This window comes from Lampetra planeri, unplaced genomic scaffold (genome assembly GCF_965212315.1).
Source record: "Lampetra planeri unplaced genomic scaffold, kcLamPlan1.2.h2 scaffold_182, whole genome shotgun sequence".
Classification (NCBI taxonomy): Eukaryota; Metazoa; Chordata; class Hyperoartia; order Petromyzontiformes; family Petromyzontidae; genus Lampetra; species Lampetra planeri.
In genome coordinates, this window is record NW_027614562.1 from 85,384 (window position 1) to 105,862 (window position 20,479).

The following is a 20,479-nucleotide window of genomic DNA, read 5'->3' on the forward strand; positions in this document are numbered from 1 at the left end:
AGCCAAGAAGAACGAACACGCTTTTAGATAATAAATGCATCGTCAAGCCGCGTCCCCGTCGACTGCTGATTGACGATTCGCGAGTGTCGCGTGAGATTTGGGCTGGGGGGGGGGTGGGATGGGTGGCAGTGCGGTTGGGCTGGGGGGGATGGGTGGCAGTGCGGTTGGGCTGGGGGGGGGGGTGGGATGGGTGGCAGTGCGGTTGGGCTGGGGGGGGGGGGGATGAGTGGCAGTGCGGTTGGGCTGGGGGGGATGGGTGGCAGTGCGGTTGGGCTGGGGGGGGGTGGGATGGGTGGCAGTGCGGTTGGGCTGGGGGGGGGGGGGGGGATGAGTGGCAGTGCGGTTGGGCTGGGGGGGATGGGTGGCAGTGCGGTTGGGCTGGGGGGGGGGGTGGGATGGGTGGCAGTGCGGTTGGGCTGGGGGGGGGGATGAGTGGCAGTGCGGTTGGGCTGGGGGGGATGGGTGGCAGTGCGGTTGGGCTGGGGGGGGGTGGGATGGGTGGCAGTGCGGTTGGGCTGGGGGGGGGGGGGGGATGAGTGGCAGTGCGGTTGGGCTGGGGGGGATGGGTGGCAGTGCGGTTGGGCTGGGGGGGGGGGGGATGAGTGGCAGTGCGGTTGGGCTGGGGGGATGGGTGGCAGTGCGGTTGGGCTGGGGGGGGGTGGGATGGGTGGCAGTGCGGTTGGGCTGGGGGGGTGGGATGGGTGGCAGTGCGGTTGGGCTGGGGGGGGGTGGGATGGGTGGCAGTGTGGTTGGGCTGGGGGGGGATGGGTGGCAGTGCGGTTGGGCTGGGGGGGGGGGGGGGGATGAGTGGCAGTGCGGTTGGGCTGGGGGGGATGGGTGGCAGTGCGGTTGGGCTGGGGGGGGGGGTGGGATGGGTGGCAGTGCGGTTGGGCTGGGGGGGGTGGGATGGGTGGCAGTGCGGTTGGGCTGGGGGGGGGGTGGGATGGGTGGCAGTGTGGTTGGGCTGGGGGGGATGGGTGGCAGTGCGGTTGGGCTGGGGGGGGGGGGATGAGTGGCAGTGCGGTTGGGCTGGGGGGGGATGGGTGGCAGTGCGGTTGGGCTGGGGGGGGTGGGGATGGGTGGCAGTGCGGTTGGGCTGGGGGGGGGGGGATGAGTGGCAGTGCGGTTGGGCTGGGGGGATGGGTGGCAGTGCGGTTGGGCTGGGGGGGGGTGGGATGGGTGGCAGTGCGGTTGGGCTGAGGGGGGTGGGATGGGTGGCAGTGCGGTTGGGCTGGGGGGGGGTGGGATGGGTGGCAGTGTGGTTGGGCTGGGGGGGATGGGTGCAGTGCGGTTGGGCTGGGGGGGATGAGTGGCAGTGCGGTTGGGCTGGGGGGGATGGGTGGCAGTGCGGTTGGGCTGGGGGGGGGTGGGATGGGTGGCAGTGCGGTTGGGCTGGGGGGGGGGGGATGAGTGGCAGTGCGGTTGGGCTGGGGGGGGGTGGGATGGGTGGCAGTGCGGTTGGGCTGGGGGGGATGGGTGGCAGTGCGGTTGGGCTGGGGGGGGTGGGATGGGTGGCAGTGCGGTTGGGCTGGGGGGGGCGGTTAATTCACCTCCACGTCGCGTGTGCCCAGCGAGCCCGGCAGGAAGGAGCCGACACGGAGCCCCTCCGTCTGCAACGCAACGCATCGCTCACAATGCAGCTCACCAACACCGGACCCCCACGCTGCGTGACCCCCACGCTGCGTGACCCCAAGCTGCGTGACCCCCACGCTGCGTGACCCCCACGCTGCGTGACCCCCACGCTGCGTGACCCCCACGCTGCGTGACCCCCACGCTGCGTGACCCCCACGCTGCGTGACCCCCACGCTGGTGACCCCCACGCTGCGTGACCCCCACGCTGCGTGACCCCCACGCTGCGTGACCCCCACGCTGCGTGACCCCCACGCTGCGTGACCCCCACGCTGCGTGACCCCCACGCTGCGTGACCCCCACGCTGCGTGACCCCCACGCTGCGTGACCCCCACGCTGCGTGACCCCCACGCTGCGTGACCCCCACGCTGCGTGACCCCCACGCTGCGTGACCCCCACGCTGCGTGACCCCCACGCTGCGTGACCCCCACGCTGCGTGACCCCACGCTGCGTGACCCCACGCTGCGTGACCCCCACGCTGCGTGACCCCCACGCTGCGTGACCCCCACGCTGCGTGACCCCCACGCTGCGTGACCCCCACGCTGCGTGACCCCCACGCTGCGTGACCCCCACGCTGCGTGACCCCCACGCTGCGTGGACCCCCACGCTGCGTGACCCCCACGCTGCGTGACCCCCACGCTGCGTGACCCCCACGCTGCGTGAACCCCCACGCTGCGTGACCCCCCACGCTGCGTGACCCCCACGCTGCGTGACCCCCACGCTGCGTGACCCCCACGCTGCGTGACCCCCCACGCTGCGTGACCCCCACGCTGCGTGACCCCCACGCTGCGTGACCCCCACGCTGCGTGACCCCCACGCTGCGTGACCCCCCACGCTGCGTGACCCCCACGCTGCGTGACCCCCACGCTGCGTGACCCCCACGCTGTGTGACCCCCACGCTGCGTGACCCCCACGCTGCGTGACCCCCACGCTGGCGCCCGCGTCTCACCGGCTCGCCGCCTGTGGGGCTCTCCTCGTCGCCGTCGGCCTGGTGCGAGCGCCGCTGGTGGAGGAGGCGACGGACATGGAGGAGCGGGCGCCGCTGGAGCCGCCGGTGCCGCTGCCGCCTGCCGCCAGCGCCGCTGCTGCTGCTGCTCATGGGCTCCACTGGGCGGCCGATGGGAAGTAAACAACAACAACAACAACAACAGGGACAACGTTGACGCTGCACGGGGGTGGGGGGTCGCAGTGGGGGGTGGGGGGCAGGGGTGGTGGGTGGGGTGGGTGGGTGGGGTGGGGTGGGTGGGGGGCAGGGGTGGTGGGTGGGGTGGGGGGTGGGGTGGGTCGGGGGGCAGGGGTGGGGGGGCAGGGGTGGTGGTTGGCAGGGGGGTTGGTGGGTGGTGGGTGGGGTGGTGGTGTGGGGCAGGGGGTTGTGGGTGGTGGGTGGGGGGTAGGGTGGGGTGGGGGGCAGGGGTAGTGGGTGGTGGGTGGTGGGTGTGGGGCAGTGGTGGTGGGTGGGGGGCAGGGGTGGGGGTGGGTGGGGGGTTGGGGGTGTGAGGGTGGGGGGGACTGTCCGAGTCACCCTCGGGGGACGAGACGGTGGAGGAGGCGGAGGACGAGGTGTAGGCGGAGTTCTCCACGCCGCACGCCATGGGCAGCGCCAGCAGGTCTCCGGCCACCGACAGGGCGGGGATCTGCTGCGGGCCGCGGGGGGGGGGGGGGCAAACCTCAACGCTTGTGAAGATGACGATGATGATGACGATAACGACGATGATGACGATGACGACGATGATGACGATGACGACGATGATGACGATGATGATGACGATGACGACGATGATGATGACGATGATGATGATGACGACGATGATGATGACGACGACGACGATGATGATGACGATGATGATGACGATGATGATGACGACGATGACGATGACGACGATGACAACGAAGACGACGACGATGACAACGAAGACGACGACGACGACGATGACCGCGATTTATAACGAGCGCACATACTTGCGCAAGTCGGGACGCGAGGTTCGATCGATGAGACTTGGGAGGCTTTCGTCACAGCCATCTCCGAGACACACTTAAGCGGTTTGCGTTTTCGCTACGTTGTCCCCCACCTGTTGAAGGACGCTTGTGTTGCGTCCGAAAACATCGTGATTTTATTGAGTTGTTTTCATTTATTTTTTATATTGTAATTTGTATGGCAACCGATTGACCGACAAGTGAGGACATCGCATCTCGCCTTCACTCTACTTAAGACCGAAACGGCAGGAGGATTTTCTCTACGACTCTGTGGCTGTCGCCCGATGATGCTGCTGCTGCTGCTGGTTGTTGTTGTTGTTGTAATTACCGGCGAAACGTCACGGCACTCGAATTGTAAATGTTGTAGTGGGTTTACTGCACTATACACTACACTATACACTACACTACACTACTATACACTACACTATATACTACACACTACACGATAAACTATAACACTACCACTATACACTACACTATATACTACACACTACACGATAAAACTATACACTACACTATACACTACACTATACACTACACTATACACTACACTTACACTACACTACTATACACTACACTATATACTACACACTACACGATACACTACACGATACACTACAACTATACACTACACTATACACTACACTATACACTACACTATACACTACACTATACACTACACTATAATTGTAAATGTTGTAGTGGGGTCTTACTCTCAAACACACAACCGTGGAGTGCTTACCTCGTAAGGGATTTGCACGTTTTGTCTACGTGACAAACCTTACTAAATCGGCTGCGGCGAGTTTAACGAAACATTCATCTTCACATCCTCTTGGTTCTTTCGGGAAAGGCTCGTAGGTAGGAAAAATAATGCTGTGGTTGTCCCACCCGATGACAATTTGCTTGTGTTTTGCGCCCGAAACGTCACGATTTATTTTATGTTTCCACCTCGGTGACTTTACCGAAAGAACTAAAGAGTAGGGACTCCTGCAGTCACGAAAGCTTCTAAACATTCATATTTACGCGACCTGACCCAGGAAATCTCCAATTATAGATTATTATTTTCGTGGGTTGCCACGGCCTCTGCTGCCGATGACGATGCTGCCGATGATGATGCTGCCGATGATGACGATGATGATGATGACGATGATGATGATGATGATGCTGCCGATGATGCTGCCGATGATGACGATGATGATGCTGCCAATGATGCTGCCGATGATGACGATGATGATGCTGCCGATGATGATGCTGCCGATGATGACGATGATGAAGCTGCCGATGACGATGCTGCCAATGATGACGATGACGGTAACTCGGTGATGGTCTCGCCTGCGGGTGGGAGTCGTCGTCGGACGAGGCGGCGCTGGGTTTCTTGCCGCGGGAGCGGCTGCCCGTGCGGCTCAGAACGGCGCCATCCAGCACCGAGGAGGTGTGGGACCTGTGAACGAACATCGACGTCGTCGTCATCATCGTCGTCATCGTCGTCATCGTCGTCATCATCGTCGTCATCGTCAACATTATCAACGTCGTCATCATCGTCATCATGATCATCAACATAATCGTCAGCATCATCATCATCATCAACATCGTCAACATCATCAACATCATCGTCGTTATCATCATCAACATCGTCAACATCGTCATCAACATCATCATAAACATCATCGTCGTCGGCATCAACTTCATCGTCGTTATCAACATCGTCGTCATCATCAACATCGTCGTCGTCATCATCTACATCATTTACATCATCGTCTTCATCATTGTCGTCATTATCATCAACGTCGTCATTATCATCAACATCGTCATCATCATTGTTGTTATTATCATCAACATCGTGATCAACATCAACATCATCATCATCTACATCATCGTCGTCGTCATCATCATTGTCACCAACATCATCGTCATCAACACCATCATCATCATCATCGTCACCAACATCGTCATCATCACCAACATCGTCGTCACCAACATCAACGTCGTCATCATCATCATACACATTTGTAAACCCTACATGTGAGTTGCATGCCCTTGCCACTGTTGGATGTTTACACACGTCACTAGATCCTCGTTGAAGGCCGAGTCGACCTAGGGGAGGCCCGGGAACGGTTCGGACAGTCGCCACTGTTTGTTGGTCGCCGGGATCGTAGCGTAGTGCAGCGCTAACCACTGCGCCACCACTCTCCCACACAGACACACATCAACCTGGGCAGACCGCTGGGGGCGAGTGTTGCTAGCGAGCGCCTATGAAGCCAGGCACGGCGCCACGAACGGCGCGGTTGGCGAACACACCACGCCAAGACCACCTTTGTCTCCCCACAGTGGCGATGTCTACACACACCACGCACCGGGTACTCATTCGAGGCCGAGCCGACCTAGGGGAGGGCCCCCCGTGCGACCGTCTCGCTCGCTCACTTTCCGCCGTTCATCTTCGAGTCGGACTCCGCGCCGAAGTCGTCGGCGCCCAGCGGCGGTCCGGCCGTCGTCGTCGTCACGGCGACCGAGCGCAGCGCCGTGGCGACGGCGTGAGGGTGGGGGCCGTCGCCGCCGGTGACAGGGGAGGGGCGGCTGCCGGGCGGGGGGCGGCTCCTCGCCCCGCGCAAGCGGCGGGGCGCTGGCGACTAACGGGGGCGGCCCGTTGAGGGCCTCCAGCAGCGAGACCGCCTCGTAGCCAGGGGGCAGCGGCTCCGACGACTTGGGGGGGGGGGGGCAGGAAGGTGGGAGCAAGGTGGGGGGTGGGAAGGTGGGGGGGAAGGTGGGGGGCGGGAGGAAGGTGGGGGGCGGGGGGGAAGGTGGGGGGCGGAAGGAAGGTGGGGGGCGGGGGGGAAGGTGGGGGGTGGGGGCAAGGTGGGGGGCGGGGGGCAAGGTGGAAGGCGGTGGAAGGTGGGGGGTGGGGGGGGCAAGGTGGGGGGTGGGGGGGGAAGGTGGGGGGCGGGGGGCAAGGTGGGGGGTGGAGGGGAAGGTGGGGGGTGAGGAAGGAAGGTGGGGGGTGGGGGGGAAGGTGGGGGGGGAAGGTGGGGGGCATGGGGGAAGGTGGGGGGTGGGGGGCAGGAAGTCATCATCATCGTCGTCGTCAGAAGCAACAGCATCATCGTGATCATCTATGTATGTACCGTATGCTAACTTTCGCACTGTACGTAGCAACCGTGGGTCTATGAGACTGTGTAAATATATGTGTCTCTGCGTGAGTCTATGTGTCTCTGCGTGAGTCTATGGGTCTCTGCGTGAATCTATGGGTCTCTGTGTGAGTCTATGTGTCTCTGCGTGAGTCTATGGGTGTCTGCGTGAGTCTGTGGGTCTCTGTGTGAGTCTATGGGTCTCTGCGTGAGTCTATGGGTCTCTGCGTGAATCTATGGGTCTCTGCGTGAGTCTATGTGTCTCTGCGTGAGTCTATGGGTGTCTGCGTGAGTCTATGTGTCTCTGCGTGAGTCTATGGGTCTCTGCGTGAGTCTATGTGTCTCTGCGTGAGTCTATGGGTGTTTGCGTGAGTCTGTGGGTCTCTGTGTGAGTCTATGGGTCTCTGCGTGAGTCTATGGGTCTCTGTGTGAGTCTATGGGTCTCTGTGTGAGTCTATGTGTCTCTGCGTGAGTCTATGGGTGTCTGCGTGAGTCTATGGGTCTCTGTGTGAGTCTATGGGTCTCTGTGTGAGTCTATGTGTCTCTGCGTGAGTCTATGGGTGTCTGCGTGAGTCTGTGGGTCTCTGTGTGAGTCTATGGGTCTCTGTGTGAGTCTATGTGTCTCTGCGTGAGTCTATGGGTGTCTGCGTGAGTCTATGGGTCTCTGTGTGAGTCTATGGGTCTCTGTGTGAGTCTATGTGTCTCTGCGTGAGTCTGTGGGTGTCTGCGTGAGTCTGTGGGTCTCTGTGTGAGTCTATGGGTCTCTGCGTGAGTCTATGGGTCTCTGTGTGAGTCTATGGGTGTCTGCGTGAGTCTGTGGGTCTCTGTGTGAGTCTATGGGTGTCTGCGTGAGTCTGTGGGTCTCTGTGTGAGTCTATGGGTCTCTGCGTGAGTCTATGGGTCTCTGTGTGAGTCTATGGGTGTCTGCGTGAGTCTGTGGGTCTCTGTGTGAGTCTATGGGTGTCTGTGTGAGTCTATGGGTCTCTGTGTGAGTCTATGGGTCTCTGTGCGAGTCTATGGGTCTCTGTGTGAGTCAATGTGTCTCTGCGTGAGTCTATGGGTCTCTGTGTGAGTCTATGGGTGTCTGCGTGAATCTATGGGTCTCTGTGTGAGTCTATGGGTCTCTGTGTGAGTCTATGGGTCTCTGTGTGAGTCTATGGGTCTCTGCGTGAGTCTATGGGTCTCTGCGTGAGTCTATGGGTCTCTGTGTGAGTCTATGGGTCTCTGCGTGAGTCTGTGGGTCTCTGTGTGAGTCTATGGGTCTCTGCGTGAGTCTATGGGTGTCTGCGTGAATCTATGGGTCTCTATGTGAGTCTATGTGTCTCTGCGTGAGTCTATGGGTCTGTGTGAGTCTATAGGTGTCTGCGTGAATCTATGGGTATCTGTGTGAGTCTATGGGTCTCTGTGTGAGTCTATGGGTCTCTGTGTGAGTCTATGGGTCTCTGTGTGAGTCTGTGGGTCTCTGTGTGAGTCTATGGGTCTCTATGTGAGTCTATGTGTCTCTGCGTGAGTCTATGGGTCTCTGTGTGAGTCTATAGGTGTCTGCGTGAATCTATGGGTATCTGTGTGAGTCTATGGGTCTCTGTGTGAGTCTATGGGTCTCTGTGTGAGTCTATGGGTCTCTGTGTGAGTCAATGTGTCTCTGCGTGAGTCTATGGGTGTCTGCGTGAGTCTATGGGTCTCTGTGTGAGTCTATGGGTCTCTGTGTGAGTCTATGTGTCTCTGCGTGAGTCTATGGGTGTCTGCGTGAGTCTGTGGGTCTCTGTGTGAGTCTATGGGTCTCTGCGTGAGTCTATGGGTCTCTGTGTGAGTCTATGGGTGTCTGCGTGAGTCTGTGGGTCTCTGTGTGAGTCTATGGGTGTCTGCGTGAGTCTGTGGGTCTCTGTGTGAGTCTATGGGTCTCTGCGTGAGTCTATGGGTCTCTGTGTGAGTCTATGGGCTGTGGGTCTCTGTGTGAGTCTATGGGTGTCTGTGTGAGTCTATGGGTCTCTGTGTGAGTCTATGGGTCTCTGTGCGAGTCTATGGGTCTCTGTGTGAGTCAATGTGTCTCTGCGTGAGTCTATGGGTCTCTGTGTGAGTCTATGGGTGTCTGCGTGAATCTATGGGTCTCTGTGTGAGTCTATGGGTCTCTGTGTGAGTCTATGGGTCTCTGTGTGAGTCTATGGGTCTCTGCGTGAGTCTATGGGTCTCTGCGTGAGTCTATGGGTCTCTGTGTGAGTCTATGGGTCTCTGCGTGAGTCTGTGGGTCTCTGTGTGAGTCTATGGGTCTCTGCGTGAGTCTATGGGTGTCTGCGTGAATCTATGGGTCTCTATGTGAGTCTATGTGTCTCTGCGTGAGTCTATGGGTCTGTGTGAGTCTATAGGTGTCTGCGTGAATCTATGGGTATCTGTGTGAGTCTATGGGTCTCTGTGTGAGTCTATGGGTCTCTGTGTGAGTCTATGGGTCTCTGTGTGAGTCTGTGGGTCTCTGTGTGAGTCTATGGGTCTCTATGTGAGTCTATGTGTCTCTGCGTGAGTCTATGGGTCTCTGTGTGAGTCTATAGGTGTCTGCGTGAATCTATGGGTATCTGTGTGAGTCTATGGGTCTCTGTGTGAGTCTATGGGTCTCTGTGTGAGTCTATGGGTCTCTGTGTGAGTCTGTGGGTCTCTGTGTGAGTCTATGGGTCTCTATGTGAGTCTATGTGTCTCTGCGTGAGTCTATGGGTCTCTGTGTGAGTCTATAGGTGTCTGCGTGAATCTATGGGTATCTGTGTGAGTCTATGGGTCTCTGTGTGAGTCTATGGGTCTCTGTGTGAGTCTGTGGGTCTCTGTGTGAGTCTATGGGTGTCTGTGTGAGTCTATGGGTCTCTGTGTGAGTCTATGGGTCTCTGTGCGAGTCTATGGGTCTCTGTGTGAGTCAATGTGTCTCTGCGTGAGTCTATGGGTCTCTGTGTGAGTCTATGGGTGTCTGCGTGAATCTATGGGTCTCTGTGTGAGTCTATGGGTCTCTGTGTGAGTCTATGGGTCTCTGTGTGAGTCTATGGGTCTCTGTGTGAGTCTGTGGGTCTCTGTGTGAGTCTATGGGTGTCTGTGTGAGTCTATGGGTCTCTGTGTGAGTCTATGGGTCTCTGTGCGAGTCTATGGGTCTCTGTGTGAGTCAATGTGTCTCTGCGTGAGTCTATGGGTCTCTGTGTGAGTCTATGGGTGTCTGCGTGAATCTATGGGTCTCTGTGTGAGTCTATGGGTCTCTGTGTGAGTCTATGGGTCTCTGTGTGAGTCTATGGGTCTCTGCGTGAGTCTATGGGTCTCTGCGTGAGTCTATGGGTCTCTGTGTGAGTCTATGGGTCTCTGCGTGAGTCTGTGGGTCTCTGTGTGAGTCTATGGGTCTCTGCGTGAGTCTATGGGTGTCTGCGTGAATCTATGGGTCTCTATGTGAGTCTATGTGTCTCTGCGTGAGTCTATGGGTCTCTGTGTGAGTCTATAGGTGTCTGCGTGAATCTATGGGTATCTGTGTGAGTCTATGGGTCTCTGTGTGAGTCTATGGGTCTCTGTGTGAGTCTATGGGTCTCTGTGTGAGTCTGTGGGTCTCTGTGTGAGTCTATGGGTCTCTATGTGAGTCTATGTGTCTCTGCGTGAGTCTATGGGTCTCTGTGTGAGTCTATAGGTGTCTGCGTGAATCTATGGCTATCTGTGTGAGTCTATGGGTCTCTGTGTGAGTCTATGGGTCTCTGTGTGAGTCTATGGGTCTCTGTGTGAGTCTGTGGGTCTCTGTGTGAGTCTATGGGTCTCTATGTGAGTCTATGTGTCTCTGCGTGAGTCTATGGGTCTCTGTGTGAGTCTATAGGTGTCTGCGTGAATCTATGGGTATCTGTGTGAGTCTATGGGTCTCTGTGTGAGTCTATGGGTCTCTGTGTGAGTCTATGGGTCTCTGTGTGAGTCTGTGGGTCTCTGTGTGAGTCTGTGGGTCTCTGTGTGAGTCTGTGGGTCTCTGTGTGAGTCTATGGGTCTCTGTGTGAGTCTATGGTTCTCTGTGTGAATCTATGGGTCTCTGTGAGTCTATGGGTCTCTGGGTGAGTCTATGGGTCTCTGTAGTGAGTCTATGGGTCTGTGTGAGTCTATGGGTCTCTGTGTGAGTCTATGGGTCTGTGTGCGAGTCTATGGGTCTGTGTGTGAGTCTATGGACTTCTGTGTGAGTCTATGGGTCTCTGTGTGAGTCTGTGGGTCTCTGTGTGAGTCTATGGATCTATGTGTGAGTATATGGGTCTGTGTGTGAGTCTATGAGTCTGTGTGAGTCAATGGGTCTCTGTGTGGGTCTATGGGTCTCTGTAGTGAGTCTATGTGTCTCTGCGTGAGTCTATGGGTCTCTGTGTGAGTCTATGGGTCTCTGGGTGAGTCTATGTGTCTCTGTGTGAGGCTATGGGTCTCTGTGTGAGTCTATGGGTCTCTGCGTGAGTCTATGGGTCTCTGTGTGAGTCTATGGGTGTCTGCGTGAATCTATGGGTCTCTGTGTGAGTCTATGGGTCTCTATGTGAGTCTATGGGTCTCTGTGTGAGTCTATGGGTCTCTGTGTGAGTCTGTGGGTCTCTGTGTGAGTCTGTGGGTCTCTGTGTGAGTCTGTGGGTCTCTGTGTGAGTCTATGGGTCTCTGTGTGAGTCTATGGTTCTCTGTGTGAATCTATGGGTCTCTGTGAGTCTATGGGTCTCTGGGTGAGTCTATGGGTCTCTGTAGTGAGTCTATGGGTCTGTGTGTGAGTCTATGGGTCTCTGTGTGAGTCTATGGGTCTGTGTGCGAGTCTATGGGTCTGTGTGTGAGTCTATGAGTCTGTGTGAGTCTATGGGTCTCTGTGTGAGTCTATGGGTCTCTGTGTGAGTCTATGGATCTCTGTGTGAGTCTATGGGTCTCTGTGTGAGTCTATGGATCTCTGTGTGAGTCTATGGGTCTCTGTGTGAGTCTATGGATCTCTGTGTGAGTCTATGGGTCTCTGTGTGAGTCTATGGGTCTCTGTGTGAGTCTATGGGTCTCTGTGTGAGTCTATGGGTCTCTGGGTGAGTCTATGGACTTCTGTGTGAGTCTATGGGTCTCTGTGTGAGTCTGTGGGTCTCTGTGTGAGTCTATGGATCTATGTGTGAGTATATGGGTCTGTGTGTGAGTCTATGAGTCTGTGTGAGTCAATGGGTCTCTGTGTGGGTCTATGGGTCTCTGTAGTGAGTCTATGTGACTCTGCGTGAGTCTATGGGTCTCTGTGTGAGTCTATGGGTCTCTGGGTGAGTCTATGTGTCTCTGTGTGAGGCTATGGGTCTCTGTGTGAGTCTATGGGTCTCTGCGTGAGTCTATGGGTCTCTGTGTAAGTCTATGGGTGTCTGCGTGAATCTATGGGTCTCTGTGTGAGTCTATGGGTCTCTATGTGAGTCTATGGGTCTCTGTGTGAGTCTATGGGTCTCTGTGTGAGTCTGTGGGTCTCTGTGTGAGTCTGTGGGTCTCTGTGTGAGTCTGTGGGTCTCTGTGTGAGTCTGTGGGTCTCTGTGTGAGTCTATGGGTCTCTGTGTGAGTCTATGGTTCTCTGTGTGAATCTATGGGTCTCTGTGAGTCTATGGGTCTCTGGGTGAGTCTATGGGTCTCTGTAGTGAGTCTATGGGTCTGTGTGTGAGTCTATGGGTCTCTGTGTGAGTCTATGGGTCTGTGTGCGAGTCTATGGGTCTGTGTGTGAGTCTATGAGTCTGTGTGAGTCTATGGGTCTCTGTGTGAGTCTATGGGTCTCTGTGTGAGTCTATGGATCTCTGTGTGAGTCTATGGGTCTCTGTGTGAGTCTATGGATCTCTGTGTGAGTCTATGGGTCTCTGTGTGAGTCTATGGATCTCTGTGTGAGTCTATGGGTCTCTGTGTGAGTCTATGGGTCTCTGTGTGAGTCTATGGGTCTCTGTGTGAGTCTATGGGTCTCTGGGTGAGTCTATGTGTCTCTGCGTGAGTCTATGGGTCTCTGTGTGAGTCTATGGGTCTCTGCGTGAGTCTATGAGTCTGTGTGCGAGTCTATGGGTCTCTGTGTGAGTCTATGGGTCTCTGTGTGAGTCTATGGGTCTCTGTGTGAGTCTATGGGTCTCTGTGTGAGTCTATGGGTCTCTGTGTGAGTCTATGGGTCTCTGTGTGAGTCTATGGGTCTCTGTGATAAAAGCTAGAGAAAATGTAGCTTTTTTTTAATCTCAAGTTACAGGGGAAAGCCTGGCGAGTTTTCAAGACGTGATTTAAAAACGTGGAACAGACTTCAGCAGACCGAGGGAGCGGATTCCGCAATGGCACGGAGGCCAAATGACCCCAGCCCCCCGCCCCCCCCCCCACCCCCCCGGGGTCACCTCCTCAGTGTCGGACGTGTGGGCGGCGAGGAGGGGGGCAGGGGAAGGACCCCCAGCCACCTTGCGACGCACGGCACGGATCTGCAAAAGCGCCCGAAACGCTGCACGCACGCACAAACACACACGCGGAACCACACACACAGGAATGATGACAGAGATACATTGTCCGTGTGCTGTGTGCGCGAATCAACAAGCGGCTGTCTCTATTCTTAGGTTTTTTCGGTAAAGTCACGTAGGTAAAAACATTAAAATTAATAAAAGTAAAATAAAAATAAAATAAAAATCACGACGTTTCGGAGGCAACGCAAGCTTCCGTCTTCAGGTGGAACCGTCACAGCCACGACAGCTGTATCAAGTAACTTGATACAGCTGTCGTGGCTTTTTCAATTTTAATGTTTTACCTACACGGTGACTTTACTGAAAAAACCTAAGAATATGAATCCTTGCAGTCACGAAAGCTTCAAATCTAGAATCAAAGCGGCTGTCTCCTCGTGCGGTGCATCGTGGGTCGGGTGACGGGCGGATCTATGACGATGAGTAGGGGGTGGGGGAACGGGGGAGGGGGGGGAGGATGAGGGGGGGTGGGGGAACGGGGGAGGGGGGAGATGAGGGGGGGGTGGGGGAACGGGGGAGGGGGGGAGGATGAGGGGGGGTGGGGGAACGGGGGAGATGAGGGGGGGTGGGGGAACGGGGGAGGGGGGGAGATGAGGGGGGGTGGGGGAACGGGGGAGGGGGGAGATGAGGGGGGGGTGGGGGAACGGGGGAGGGGGGGGGATGAGGGGGGGTGGGGGGACGTGGGAGGGGGGGAGATGAGGGGGGGTGGGGGGACGGGGGAGGGGGGAGGATAAGGGGGGGTGGGGGAACAGGGGAGGGGGGGAGGATGAGGGGGGGTGGGGGAACGGGGGAGGGGGGAGATGAGGCGGGGTGGGGGAACGGGGGAGGGGGAGAGGATGAGGGGGGGTGGGGGAACGGGGGAGATGAGGGGGGGTGGGGGGAACGGGGGAGGGGGGGAGATGAGGGGGGGGTGGGGGAACGGGGGAGGGGGAGATGAGGGGGGTGGGGGAACGGGGGAGGGGGGGGGATGAGGGGGGGTGGGGGGACGTGGGAGGGGGGGAGATGAGGGGGGGTGGGGGGACGGGGGAGGGGGGAGGATGAGGGGGGGTGGGGGAACGGGGGAGATGAGGGGGGGTGGGGGGACGGGGGAGGGGGGGAGATGAGGGGGGGTGGGGGGACGGGGGAGGGGGGGAGATGAGGGGGGGTGGGGGGACGGGGGGAGATGAGGGGGGGTGGGGGGAACGGGGGAGGGGGGAGGATGAGGGGGGGTGGGGGAACGGGGGAGATGAGGGGGGGTGGGGGGACGGGGGAGGGGGGGAGATGAGGGGGGGTGGGGGGACGGGGGAGGGGGGGAGATGAGGGGGGGTGGGGGGGACGGGGGAGGGGGGGAGATGAGGGGGGGTGGGGGGACGTGGGAGGGGGGAGGATGAGGAGGGGTGGGGGGACGGGGGAGGGGGGGAGATGAGGGGGGGGTGGGGGGACGGGGGAGGGGGGGAGGATGAGGGGGGGTGGGGGGAACGGGGGAGGGGGGGGGATGAGGGGGGGTGGGGGAACGGGGGGAGATGAGGGGGGGTGGGGGAACGGGGGAAGGGGGGAGGATGAGGGGGGGTGGGGGAACGGGGGAGGGGGGGAGATGAGGGGGGGTGGGGGGACGGGGGGAGGGCGGGAGGATGAGGGGGGGTGGGGGAACGGGGGAGGGGGGGAGATGAGGGGGGGTGGGGGGACGGGGGAGGGGGGAGGATGAGGGGGGGGTGGGGGGACGGGGGAGGGGGGGAGGATGAGTGGGGGGTGGGGGAACGGGGGAGGGGGGGAGATGAGGGGGGGTGGGGGGACGGGGGAGGGGGGGGAGATGATGGGGGGGGTGGGGGGGACGGGGGAGGATGAGGGGGGGGGGGTGGGGGAACGGGGGAGGGGGGGGAGGATGAGGGGGGGGTGGGGGGACGGGGGAGGGGGGGGGGGATGAGGGGGGGGGCTGCCCCCTCCTTACGCAGCCGGCAGATGGGGCAGTTGTTGGCCTGGTAGCGCAGCGTGTCGGCGCAGGCGTTGCACAGGCAGAGGTGGCGGCACGGCAGGATGATGGTGTCGCGCACGTCGGAGAGACACACCACACACTCGCCGCTGTTGTCACCTCCGTCCTCTTCCGCGCTCTGCGCACACCCCGACACACCCACCACGCCGCACACACACCCCGGCACACCCCGACACACCCCGGCACACCCCGACACACACACCACGCCGCACACACCCCGGCACACCCCGACACACACACCACGCCGCACACACACCCCGGCACACCCCGACACACCCCGGCACACCCCGACACACACACCACGCCGCACACACCCCGGCACACCCCGACACACACACCACGCCGCACACACCCCGGCACACCCCGACACACCCCGAACACACCCCGACACACACACCACGCCGCACACACCCCGGCACACCCCGACACACCCCGACACACCCCGAACACACCCCGAACACACCCCGACACACACACCACGCCGCACACACCCCGGCACACCCCGACACACCCCGACACACACACCACGCCGCACACACCCCGGCACACCCCGACACACACACCACGCCGCACACACCCCGGCACACCCCGGCACACCCCGACACACCCCGACACACCCCGAACACACCCCGACACACACACCACGCCGCACACACCCCGGCACACCCCGACACACCCCGAACACACCCACGGCGGACGATCGGCAAACGCCATTGGAACCTCATTTGTCAGTAAAAAATATGATAATTGGTTTTTTTGTACCCTTCTATCTGGCAACAAAACTGACACCTTTTTTTACAAGGAGTCATGTTTGCATAGACCACAATACCTGCGGTCATAATGCAAACAAAAAACACAACTCTGATAATGTGTGCACTGTCCTTGAAGTTGATTGGTTGATTGATTGAAAGCTGTCTCGGGTGTGGACCAATCAACTTCAAGGACAGTGCATACATTATCATAGTTATGTTTTTTGTTTGCATTATGACTGCAGGTATTGTGGTCTATGTAAACATGACTCCTTGTAAAAAAGGTGTCAGTTTTGTTGCCAGATGGAAGGGTAAAAAAACAATGATCGGCAAACGGTTCATTTGGCGACGCTTAAAACCGTCCCGGGTACCGATTGGCGTTTTGGCTTCGTGTGAAGCAGAGGTCGCAACCGGGTACCCGATACCCGTACCGTACCCGCTACCCGGCTACCCGTACCCGGCTGGGTACGGGTAGCCGTTTGTGACCCTGGTGCGGCCGGGTACGGGTAGGCCGTGAGTCACTGGCGAGTCACCGTGTGTCACTCATTTCCCAACGTCTTGTCTCTTCTCACAATTCAAGTTCCTAGAATCAACCCACCCGCGCCTGCAAAACATGGCTTCATCCCAGAGGTCGCAATCGGGTACCCGTTTGCGACCCTGGTGCGGCCGGGTACGGGTACGGGCCGGGTACGGGTACGGGTACCCGTTTGCGACCCTGGTGCGGCCGGGTACGGGTAAGGAATCAAAACCCGTTTGCGACCTCTGGTGTGAGCTAAGAGAGCGGGTGCGCTCGCTTGTTTGATGCACCGCGGGCCCAGCCCCGTGTGACCCACGGACGTTGCCCGAAGGCACCGACAATTGCCCAAGCTCTGGGATTCCTCGGTATTTCAAGGCGTTGCCGGCAAAGTTCATCAGCGGTGAGGAGGCCGGAGCACCCGGAGAAAACCCACGGGAAGCACACTATCTCTGTGCAGAGGCGAAGCTCTCAAGCCAGAAGGTTTACACCGGAAACTTGTACAGGGAATCATCTTCTTGGTTCTTTCGTTAAAGTCACGTAGAAGGGAAATAATAAGATAATAAAAATAAAACACAATAAAATAATTCTCACGACGTTTCGGCCACAACGCAAGCAGCCGTCCTCAGGTGAAGACCAGGTCTGTCGGAAAGACAGCGTCTGAGAATTATTTTATCGTTTTATTTTTATTATTTTATTATTTCTCTTCTCCGTGACTTTAACGAAAGAACCAAGAATATACTATTTTTTGTCTATTTTTTTTGTGTTTTTCCCTTGTGATGGGACTTTTTAGGATGAACGTTGATATGTATCAGGGGCACGGGGTGACCAACAAGGTCTGAATAAAGTGACGAGAGATAAAGTGACGAGAGATAAAGTGACGAGAGATAAAGTGACGAGAGATAAAGTGATGAGGGATAAAGTGACGAGAGATAAAGTGACGAGAGATAAAGTGACGAGAGATAAAGTGACGAGAGATATAGTGACGAGAGATAAAGTGACGAGAGATAAAGTGACGAGAGATAAAGTGACGAGAGATAAAGTGACGAGAGATAAAGTGACGAGAGATAAAGTGACGAGAGATAAAGTGACGAGAGATAAAGTGACGAGAGATAAAGTGACGAGAGATAAAGTGACGAGAGATAAAGTGACGAGAGATAAAGTGACGAGAGATAAAGTGACGAGAGATAAAGTGACGAGAGATAAAGTGACGAGAGATAAAGTGACGAGAGATAAAGTGACGAGAGATTAAAGTGACGAGAGATAAAGTGATGAGGGATAAAGTGACGAGAGATAAAGTGATGAGAGATAAAGTGACGAGAGACAGAGTGATGAGAGATATAGTGATGGGAGCTTGGGAATTGATGTAGTCTCGCAATTGAAATTTGCATTACTCAGCTAATTTATTTTCACCCATTCAATTTTTAAGAAATTGGCTTTACCATTCGTGCAATGTTTGTTGTTGGCACAACTTTCTGACCGCCCCTCCCCCCACCCACCACCCCCGTCTGAAAGATAAAAAGTGCTTCATAGCTAATCGGATTTCTCCCAGGATGCCTGTTACCGAGCGGAGGCAGTGGTTACCTTGGGCTCCAGACTGTTCTTGTTCTCGATGCCATAGATCTCCTGCAGGAGGTAGCCCACTCCATCCACCTGCCACACAAAGACAAAGACCCCCCGTGTAGCCTCGACAGACAGTAGGGGCAAGTGCTGCTAGCGAGCGACTGCGAAGGCCGGCACGGCGCACACGAGGTGGGTGGGTGGCCGACACCACGGCCGACCGCCTTTGTCTCCCCAGTGGCGATGTTCACACACCGCACCGGGTACTCATTTTGGGGCTGAGGCGACCTAGGGGAGGCACAGGACCGGTTCAAATAATCGTCGCCGGTGTTGGCTGTGAGCGGGATTCGAACTCGGGTCGCCGGGTTCGTAGTGCCACCGTACCTCCGATCGGCACGCTTGGCTCCATGCGGTGCGCGCAAGACGTTCAACATACGTACGTACGTACCAACAGTCTCTTGACTATATGGTGTGTGGGGGTGGGGGGATGTTCGTGCTTGCCTGCGCGCGTATACAAACTTTCCTGTTTTTGTACGGCCAAATTGAGATGCGGATGCTGAGCGGCGACTACAGTTCCACACTCAGGCGGTCAAGCTGCACAGCCGCGTCAGGCGCAAGCGGCTGTCTTGCCGTGATGCCTCACGCGCCTGTGTGGATACGGGGCCGCTGCGTCTCGTCGCGCGTCGCTACCCTCTGCTCTGGGTGGGCTCGGTCGCAGGCTGCGGCAAATGCGCGCAACTGCGTGCGTGCAACTGCGTGCGTGCAACTGCGTGCGTGCAAGTGCGTGCGTGCAACTGCGTGCGTGCAACTGCGTGCGTGCAAGTGCGTGCGTGCAACTGCGTGCGTGCGTGCAACTGCGTGCGTGCAACTGCGTGCGTGCAAGTGCGTGCGTGCAAGTGCGTGCGTGCAAGTGCGTGCGTGCAAGTGCGTGCGTGCGTGCAACTGCGTGCGTGCAACTGCGTGCGTGCAAGTGCGTGCGTGCAAGTGCGTGCGTGCGTGCAACTGCGTGCGTGCAACTGCGTGCGTGCAAGTGCGTGCGTGCGTGCAACTGCGTGCGTGCAAGTGCGTGCGTGCAACTGCGTGCGTGCAAGTGCGTGCGTGCAAGTGCGTGCGTGCAAGTGCGTGCGTGCAACTGCGTGCGTGCAACTGCTTGCATGCAACTGCGTGCGTGTGTGCGTGCAACTGTATGCGTGCAACTGCGTGCGTGCGTGTGCGCAGTTGCGTGTGTGCGTGCAACTGCGTGCGTGCAACTGCGTGCGTGTGCGTGCAACTGCGTGCGTGCAACTGCGTGCGTGCAACTGCGTGCGTGTGCGCAGTTGCATGTGTGCGTGCAACTGCGTGCGTGCAACTGCGTGCGTGCAACTGTGTGCGTGTGCGTGCAACTGCGTGCGTGCAACTGCGTGCGTGCAACTGCGTGCGTGTGCGCAGTTGCGTGTGTGCGTGCAACTGCTTGCGTGCAACTGCGTGCGTGCAACTGCGTGTGTGCGTGCAACTGCGTGCGTGCAACTGCGTGCGTGTGCGCAGTTGCGTGTGTGCGTGCAACTGCTTGCGTGCAACTGCGTGCGTGCAACTGCGTGCGTGTGCGTCTTTGCTATCGTTGGGCGAGTGCCGGCAGCTGCCCTCCAATGACGGAGCAGCGGGACAGCTGGGACGTACGTGCATGTGTGCGCGTGTGTGCGTGCGTGTGTGCGTGTGTGCGCGTGTGCGTGTGTGCGTACGTTCAACTTCTTTCAACACACACACACACACACGTGTTGGGGGAATCACGCGGGCAGAGTGGGGAGCACAGGTGGAACGTCGGCCAGTCACCACCCCCCACCACCTACCCCCCTCCCCCCCCCCAGGGTTCACTTGATCAGTTGACCCCTAACAGCTGGGCCTGTCCCGTGACCGCCTGCCAGCGAGCCTCGGCCACTCCACACATCCTCCAAGTGCACCTAGCCTGGCGCAAGAACTGCGCTTACGTCACATCTAAAATATAAAAAATAAAACATGCATTTTATTATGTTTGATTTTAATTATTTTCATTATTTCCCTTCTACGTGACTTTACCGAAAGCACCAAGAAGATGATGATTATAGACAATTGACTTCGCCCGACTCACCACTTGCTTCTGCTTGAGAGGCTTCACGGAGAACGATCCGTCGGCGGCCTGCAACACAACGGGACGGACGCACTCGCAACACGGCCGGTGGCGCTTCTCACAGCCGTGCTACAGCCTGACTCTACACAGCTGTGATACAGCCTGACCCAACACAGCCGTGATACAGCCTGACCCAACACAGCCATGATACAGCCTGACTCTACACAGCTGTGATACAGCCTGACCCAACACAGCCGTGATACAGCCTGACCCTACACAGCCATGATACAGCCTGACTCTACACGGTGCAGTTGGGTGCCTCACCCAACACAGCCGTGATACAGCCTGACCCTACACAGCTGTGAGACAGCCTGACCCTACACGGTGCAGTTGGGTGCCTCACAGTCCACAGTTTCGGCGCCGCGATCGCCAACGCACC

General features: G+C 58.1%; 1 protein-coding gene across 2 annotated transcripts in view; it reads right to left on the reverse strand.

The window, feature by feature from the left end:
• The window catches only part of LOC144739972 (E3 ubiquitin-protein ligase MGRN1-like), a 59,254-nt gene that overhangs the window by 8,022 nt on the left and 30,753 nt on the right, over positions 1-20,479 (reverse strand). For both annotated transcript variants that reach the window (XM_078622858.1, XM_078622859.1), the window contains exons 8-16: positions 20,062-20,109; positions 17,982-18,050; positions 15,093-15,252; positions 13,052-13,152; positions 6,025-6,303; positions 4,936-5,044; positions 3,152-3,263; positions 2,579-2,736; positions 1,551-1,610 (exon numbers count right to left, since the gene is read on the reverse strand). In XM_078622858.1, coding sequence (XP_078478984.1) covers positions 1,551-1,610; positions 2,579-2,736; positions 3,152-3,263; positions 4,936-5,044; positions 6,025-6,303; positions 13,052-13,152; positions 15,093-15,252; positions 17,982-18,050; positions 20,062-20,109 — 1,096 coding nt within the window. The remainder of the gene's footprint in view (positions 1-1,550; positions 1,611-2,578; positions 2,737-3,151; positions 3,264-4,935; positions 5,045-6,024; positions 6,304-13,051; positions 13,153-15,092; positions 15,253-17,981; positions 18,051-20,061; positions 20,110-20,479) is intronic.